This window comes from Apodemus sylvaticus, chromosome 6 (genome assembly GCF_947179515.1).
Source record: "Apodemus sylvaticus chromosome 6, mApoSyl1.1, whole genome shotgun sequence".
In the NCBI taxonomy this organism is placed as follows: Eukaryota; Metazoa; Chordata; class Mammalia; order Rodentia; family Muridae; genus Apodemus; species Apodemus sylvaticus.
In genome coordinates, this window is record NC_067477.1 from 18,883,486 (window position 1) to 18,891,949 (window position 8,464).

The following is an 8,464-nucleotide window of genomic DNA, read 5'->3' on the forward strand; positions in this document are numbered from 1 at the left end:
GTGTAAGGGGGGGGGCTGCCTCTGCACAACAGAGCAGGGGTTCAAGCAGATGTCCTTTGCCTTGCACTTCTGACAACTGGAAGTCCAAGATTACCATCAAGGTGGTGGCTGCGCCCTTCGGAGACTGTGCAGGTGAACATGTTCCGGGCCCCTCCCTGAGCCCTGGTCGCCATAACCTTCAGAACTGTGTGGTTTGCACTAGGGTCTCGTCTCCGCCTGCATTCTCCCCAGGCACTTCTCAGAAACCAAAGCCTCTTCTTTCAGGGACATCAGTCATACAGGGTAAGGCCACTTCAACAGCACCGACTTACTTACATCTGCAATGTCTTCATTGATAAGCAAAGCGGCATTGAGAGGTTTGAGGTGCTGGAAGCAGCGAGGCGTATGAATCTGTAGTAAGCAAAACTCAGTAATAGATGTTTTGAAAGCCCTGCATCCTTACACGAGGGGTGTTTCTGTTATTGCACACAGTGCAGGTGGCAGCCCTGCATCCTTACGCATGGGTGGCTTTGCCATTGCACACAGTAGGTGGTTTTTAGGCAGTGGAGATGTGGAGATGGAGCCCACCCCTTCCTGCTCTCCTTCTGGGAGACATCAGTCCTGTCACTTCCTCCTCCTTCCGAGGCTGCCCTCATCTCTGTGGGCTTGATTGCGATCCGAGCTAATGTAAGCCATGAGGGGCAGGGCCTTTCCCTTGGGAGACCCTTGCTTTCTTCCACTGAGTGCACTGATCCACACCACACTCAAGGGTCCAACACCATTCCTGCTTGTATAAAACATTTGCTCCATGGCATGCCTGTTAGCTCACAGTCACACAAGCATCTGCCTAGACACACACTGGATGCTGCCCCCACCATGCCCTAACCCAGTGGTCCTCAACCTCTGGGCTTGGAGGGGGAATGGGGGTCACATATCAGATATCCTGCAAACCAAACATTTACAATACAATTCATAACAGCTGCAAAATTACAGTTACGGAGCAGCAGTGAAATAGTTATGGCTGGGGGTCATCCCAACATGAAGAACTGTATTAAAGGGTCACAGCCCTGGGGAGGTTGAGAATCGCTGCCCTAGACTCTGAGAATCTTGAGATTGTTTTAATTTCTTTAACCCACAAGATACTCAGTGTCTGGCACATCTTTAGTACCGACAGAACCTCAGATATCATATATCATTGCAAAATCAGAGGGGTCCAGAAGAATGCAGAAAAAAATAAAAATGAGATGGAAGAAAAAAAAAGAGAGAAAAGAAGGAAGGAATGAAGGCTGGAGCAAGAGAAGAGAATGAATACGGGAAAAGAGGGAGAGGACAGGAGAAAGAGGGGGAAAGGAAGAGAAAAGGGATAGGGATGAAGGAGAGATAGGGAGGGGAAGAAAGGAGGGAGAGGGAAGGAAGAGAGAGTGGAGGAGGAGGGAGGGGAGGGAGGACAGAGGGAAGGGAGGAGGGAGGGATAATAGGAGAGAGGAGGGAGGAAAGGAGTGAGAGAAGGAGGGAGGGAAGGAGTGAGAGAAAGAGGGGGGAGGGAAGGAGGGAGAGAGGAAGGGAAAGAAGAAGGAGGAAGGCTGGAACTGGACGGCAGGATGGTGGCTTTAACTTAAGATCGGGGGTAATGGTGTCCTCTACCAAGAAGACCAATGTGTTCCTCATCTTCTTTTCAGACGATGGGTCCAGTGTGGCTGTGGCTACTGGTAGCCGAGGTCCTACTTCCTGTCCATTGTCAGCCATTTTCTGCCCATGGAGATAAGAGTCTGGGGGCACCTCGGCCATCCAGCCACCAGCCCCTGGAGCCAGCACCCGCCTATCACAAGGTCACACCCACCATTACAAATTTTGCTTTGCGTCTATACAAGCAACTGGCAGAGGAAGTGCCAGGGAATATCCTCTTCTCCCCCGTGAGCCTCTCCAGCAGCGTGGCTCTGCTCTCTCTCGGGGCCCATGCGGACACCCAGGCTCAAATTCTGGAGAGCCTGGGCTTCAACCTCACAGAGACCCCAGCAGCTGACATCCACCGGGGCTTCCAGAGCCTCCTGCACACACTTGACCAGCCCAGCCCCAAGCTGGAACTGAAACTGGGTCATTCCCTGTTCCTAGACAGACGGCTGAAGCCTCAGCAACGCTTTCTGGACAGTGCCAGGGAACTGTATGGAGCGCTGGCCTTTTCTGCCAACTTCTCAGAAGCAGCTGCCACGGGGCAGCAGATCAATGACCTGGTACGGAAGCAGACCTACGGGCAGGTGGCGAGCTGTCTCCCGGAGTTCGGCCATGGCACGTTTATGGTTCTCTTAAACTACATCTTCTTCAAAGGTGAGACTGCTCAGACAGAACTGTGGCCCTCTCTGTAAGTAAAGGGCCTGCCACGTGTGGATAAGACAGTTCCCCCACCCTGTGCAGCTCCCCCCTCCACCTATGTAAGCAGCAAAAATGAAAAAAGGAGGTATAGTATAGGTGGGCCACAGAGGGATGGTATAGGTGTGGGCCACAGAAGTCTCAACAGAGACCCTGGCCTGGGTTGACTTCCCAGAAAGAGGGTACCTAGGTCAGCGTGGAGGCACACACAGCCCTCCACTCCTAGTATTTTGGAGGTTGAGGCAGGCATATTGCAAGTTGATATCAGCCTGGATTACATAGAGCGATCCTGACTCAAATGAAAGAAAGAATGAAAGAAAGAACAGGAGAAAGAAAGAAAGAAAGAAAGAGAGAGAGAGAGAGAGAGAGAGAGAGAGAGAGAGAGAGAGAGAGAGAGAGAGAGAGAGAATTTCTGAGCGCTGGCATTGCAGGTGTGGGCTACCAAGCCAACTTGAAGCTCTTTGCAGACACTGAGGCATCTGGTCAGAGAGGGCTGACGCCACATTCCCACACAACCTGAGCTGGGCCATCTGAATCAGCCCGCCAGTCCCAGTTCGCGCCCTGAATGGCTCTGGAAATCAGGGTGCTTCAATCAGTTCGTGCCTAGTACCTTACTAAGAAATGCATGCAGTGGTTAGGAACAATGGTTGCTCTTCCAGAGGACCTGGATTCAATTTGTGTCAACTGTGTATAATTCCATTTCCAAGGGATATGGTGCCTCTTCTGGCCTCTGTGGGTACTGCATATACATGGTACATAGAGGTCTCATACATACAAAATAAAAATAAAAATTTCTTTAAAATAACAAAAAGTATACCTTGTACAGGGAAGGCAGGGCCACCCTGTGCATGCTTAGTAGACAAATTCTCTCAGTTCAGCATAACCATAGGTCGCTTACCCCAGGGATTTGTTCTCATGCCTCCTGGCTTTGGCCCTGCTACTTAGACACTCCAGAGGGCATCACCATTCCGCGTGACCATGTGGATGTCTCCCTGAGTGGCACTCTTGCCTCGCGCGCTCATGGTTCTGTGGATTTTGTGCCCTCAGCCAAGTGGAAGCACCCTTTTGATCGCTACCAGACCCAGAAGCAGGAGACCTTCTTCCTGGACCAGAGGACGCCGCTCCGCATCCCCATGATGCGGCAGAAGGAAATGCACAGGTTCCTGTATGACCAGGAAGCATCGTGCACTGTCCTCCAGATCGAGTACAGCGGCACCGCCTTGCTGCTGCTGGTCCTCCCTGACCCTGGGAAGATGCAGCAGGTAGAGGCTGCCCTCCAGCCAGAGACGCTGAGAAGGTGGGGCGCGCGGTTCCTGCCCAGGTAGGTGCCCTGAGGCATTGCCTGTTTTGTTCAAGAGCTGAGGCAGGTCTGTTCAGCTCTAGCCCCAAGAACCCATGTCCTGGGTTTGCGCACTATCTCACCCTTGACGTCACAGATGTCTTCCTCATGTCTTTGAACCGCAGATTTCCTCAACCTTTAAAACAAAAATATGCTACCTACTGCATGGGAGTGTGCGGGACGAATAGAGAGGCAGTACTTGAGTACTTAAGATTGGTACTAAAATATAAGTGCTTTCTAGACTGTCTTTTCATTCCTTCTCGGGGTCTTTTCCTCTTACTTCCTTCTTTGTCATAATAATTTAACACCACTAGGTAGCTAAGTCTGCCAAAAAGAAATAAGACAAGAACAATTATTAAAGACGACCGGAATTATCAAGTCTCCCGGAATCTGGAGGCAGGAGCTGATGCAGAGGCCGTGGACGGATACTGTTTATTGGCTTGCTTCCCATGGCCTGCTCAGACTCTTTTCTTACAGAACACAGGACGACCAGGCCAGGGATGGCCTCACCCACAGTGGGCTGGGCCATGATAAACGTAATATAAACTGAACGGTCTACAAGTAGGTTGTTCCGAGAGTTTTGGTTACTAAAAGAGCCCTGGCAACTAGCCAATAAATAAGGGGAAATCATAGCAATCTCAGTGACAAGGGGTAGATTTACTCTGAGTTAAAAGAAATGTCTGCATTCATCACAGGGAACACGAGAGCCTGACGGTGAGGATGGGGAGTCAGGCTTTGGGTTCTGACACCTCAGCCCTCTCTCTGGGTCAGTGGTTCTCAGCCTTCCTAATGCTGTGGCCTTTTAATACAGTTCCTCATGTTGTGGTGACCCCACCACCACCATAGAATTATTGTTGTTGCTACTTCATGACTGTAATTTTGCTACTGCTATGAATTATAATGTAAATATTTTTCAGAGGTAGGGGTTTGTCAACAGGATTGCGCCCAGGTTAAGAATCTCTGCTCTAGGACTGGTGAGATGGCTCAGCGGGTAAGAGCACTGACTGCTCTCCCGAAGGTCCTGAGTTCAAATCCCAGCAACCATATGGTGGCTCACAATCATCTGTAATGAAATCTGGCACCCTCTTCTGATGTAGCTAAAGACAGCCACAGTACTTACAAATAATAATAAATAACTCTTTAAAAAAAAAAAAGAATCTCTGCTCTAGATGCTTGAAGCAACAGTGGGGGCGGGGGCGTCTTTCTGGGGCATCTCCCTGCCATTTTCCAACACAGCTCAGGCAGGTGGAGCAGGGTGATGGGGGCTTTCACTGGGACGGTGTCAATGAACGGACTTAAGATACAGTTGGGAAACTGAGCGTGAGGCGCCTGCAGATGACTCAGATGTCGAGGTGGGATACACAAATGGTATTTACTCAAGCTGGCATCCTGTGCTTCTAATCACTGGGGCCTTGCGAAACTCTGGCTAGTGTCTGGCACCTAGAAAGCTCTCCACAAACACAGGGGAGATAAAAAAAAAAAGATAGCTTTGTCTGTCAGGAAACTTCTCAGATCCAGCCACGAGTCACTGTGAGGTCTACATGGAGGGAGACTTGGGTGGGCGTAGGTAGTGGAATATTCTACCATAGTAAATCATGTCCCAGGAGGGCCAGCCATTGCATGGGCTGGGATACCCTGTCCTCCCTCACAGCTCAGGCTGCCAGCAGCCAGCACCCATCAGAGCAGCACTTTTTCTCTGATTCTTGTCTAGTTTGTTGGATTTGCACCTGCCGAGGTTTTCAATTTCCACAACCTACAACCTGGAAGAGATCCTGCCCCTCGTTGGCCTCGGCAACCTGCTCGACATGGAAGCTGACCTATCAGGAATTATGGGGCGACTCAACAAAACTGTCTCCAGGGTAAGGCCGCGGGTGTGTGTGTGGGGGGGGGGTGCTTTTCTTCCAACATGAAGTGCGTTGAGACAGACTTCTCAACACACAATCTTTATAGATTTTATTCATTGTCAACTCCATTTCCATCTCTCCTAAATCTACACTAGTCCGGGCAGGAATGTAGGACTCTGTAGAACACTTGAGGTCAGTCACAGAGACAGAACTATGGCAGGTGAGTGGTAGCAGTCTTTAATCCAAATAACTCCCTTTTGGGCATCAGGAACTCTTTCTGTCTTTATTATAGCTATAGAAAGTAATAGAGCAGAAACAGGTGGTGGTGTTGTCAGCGTTGCTACGGCAACAAGCCTCCCCTACATCCCAGCACAACAGAGGGTCATTGTGAGAATTCCTTCCCAGAGGAGATGCAAGTAATGTCTACCTATTTTCCATTAGATCCCTCAACAAACCAAAGTAAAATTTCACGTGAGGGACCACTGAGTTCTTTAGGCAGGGGTAAATGGTTACTGGCAGGAGATGAGGTGACCCCCAAATCACAAGAGGAAAAAATGTTCACTCAGCATAGATTGAGAGGAGCTGCTGCAGTCTCAGAGGAGGGGCTGGACGGCTCTCTCCTTCCCTCCATCTGTGAGGGAGTGCCAACAGTCAGCCATGCCAATTCTGAGGGATAGGTGTAGGCCCGAACAAATGGTCCGATAAAGGTGGCGGCAGCTTCGCTTGGAGGCCTGTGTTCTACAAGGCCTATCTCTAGCAGACAATGCATCCTAGAGGCAGCTCGCTGTGTAATACTGGCTACAGATCTGTTCCTCATGAATTCTTCCAAGACGTAAAGGAAAGGAAAAAATCCCTCTCCCAGAGGAGAAGACGAAGACAGGGGAAATATACAGTGGCTCGTAACCTTTCCATCCCCCACGGTCTACAGAACGACTGCTCCCAGCCACTGCCTAAAAGCAGGTCTCCCGTTCAGTCAATGGTTAGACGCTGTGTTCTCTCTCCGTGCGAGACAGCACAAGCCTCGTGGTCGGGGCAAGCATTTGTAGCCCAGGAAAATGGTCCAGGCTCTTCCTAGAGCTTAGCTTGGCTCTTCTGCTTAGGTTGGAGATGTCTGTCACCATCGGAGTCTTTGTTAGGGCCTTACACGGAATGGACTCTGTCTTGTATTTGGCTCTGAACTCTCCAGCAGAGAGCTAAGTGCACATCCAGGGAAGTGGGGTCTGAGTGTGTGTGTGTGTGTGTGTGTGTGTGTGTGTGTGTGTGTGTGTATGCGTGTGTGCATATGAGCCTGGGTGGTGAACAACGAAATGACAGACTTTGGAGAACATTCCACAGTGGCCTTGCCTGCCTTGGCTGTATTTCATAGACGTGTTTGGAGGGTGAAAGAACTCAAGACTGTTGTTCTCCCAACTTCTTCTGAAGTCAGAGTCCTTTCTTGCTAAGAAGTTGTGAACGAGGCCTTTAATATTCTGTGCTTAGGGAATCTTGGGGCTCAACTCTACCTTGTGCATTAGGGCCTGCTTTAGGCCACAAGCTATTTTGAAGATGAGAAGGCAGAGGGAATTAAGAAAGGGGTAAGTGACGCTCAAAAAAGCCTGTACCCCCGTGTGCCTATATGCCAGGAAATGCCCCGGGAGGCGGCTGCTGGGTTTGAGTCTACAGGGCACTTCGCTCCTCAGTGGGGCTGAGGCCACCTCGTGGCAGGGTACTTAGCTCAGGGAGGTGACATATATTTGTTTCTCAGGCAGGCTGGACCCGAGGTCCCTCTGCAGGCTCTAAGACATCGTCCAAGGCTTGCTGATGGTGGCCTCTGCCCTCAGAACCACGAACGAGTGCCGACTCTGTCCTCTTCTCTCCCAGGTGTCACACAAGGCCGTGGTGGACATGAACGAGAAGGGAACGGAGGCCGCAGCTGCCTCTGGCCTCCTCTCCCAGCCTCCGTCCCTGAACATGACGTCAGCCCGACACGCCCACTTCAGCAGGCCCTTCCTGCTTCTGCTCTGGGAGGTGACCACCCAGAGTCTGCTCTTCTTGGGGAAAGTGGTCAACCCAGCCGCCGGGTAATTGTGGAGGGAGGCCACAGGAAGGCTAACCCAGCCTGCACGGCAGGACCCCTGTGCTGCAGTTCTAATAAATCTGAATTTGGCTGCACGAAGTCCCAGGAGCCAAGCTCGCAGGAGGACGATGTCCAGGGCCGCTTCTAGTCATCCGCCCCACAAGCTTTGCAACCCTGCCGCCTCCTTTGCCGATATCTGCTGAGTAGCCTTAGGGTAAGGGACGCGGGAAAAGACACCAAGGACACATGGGAGTGAGCAAGCCAGGCGGCATCCTCCTGCAGTGGTACCTTGAGGAGAGGCTGGATCTGGGGCCGGGCGGGGCTTCAAAGCATGTGCTGTGAAGCAAAAGGGTGTGAAGAGGGACAGATTTCATCAACGATCTAAGAGCGGGAGAGGCTGAATTGAAGAGTCAGAAAAGGAGCCTCAGAGGCAACGGGCGCCCCAAGGCTGAATAAAGCCAGGAAGATGGGGGTGAGATGAATGTGGGGGTGTATTCATACATACATACATACATACATACATACATACATACATGCATACATACACACATAGATATATACATACATACATATGTACATACATTACATACATACACACAGAGATATATGCATGCATACATGCGTGCATGAATGCATACCTATGCATATGTGAACCTTTAATCTAGGCTTTGTGAGTAAGGGAAACACATTTGCCTTTTAGTCTAGCTAGTTTTCTCAATACAGCCAATAATTCCAGTTCCATATTTCTTTTTATTCTGCAAATGTCATGATTTCATTTTTCTCTACAGCTGCATAGAACTCTGTTGAGATTTGCACCACACATCTTTCATCCGCCCATCTGTCGATGGGCAGATGCGGAGTATCAAACTCCTCTTCCCA

The 8,464-nt window shown here is 50.4% G+C and overlaps 1 protein-coding gene across 1 annotated transcript; it reads left to right on the forward strand.

Moving 5' to 3' along the window:
• Positions 1-1,661: 1,661 nt before the first annotated feature.
• Positions 1,662-7,593, forward strand: Serpina11 (serpin family A member 11). The gene is made up of 4 exons (XM_052186696.1): positions 1,662-2,304; positions 3,394-3,667; positions 5,397-5,544; positions 7,390-7,593. The coding sequence occupies exons 1-4, from the start codon at positions 1,662-1,664 to the stop codon at positions 7,591-7,593; spliced, it is 1,269 nt and encodes a 422-aa protein (XP_052042656.1).
• The last annotated feature ends 871 nt before the right edge of the window (positions 7,594-8,464 follow it).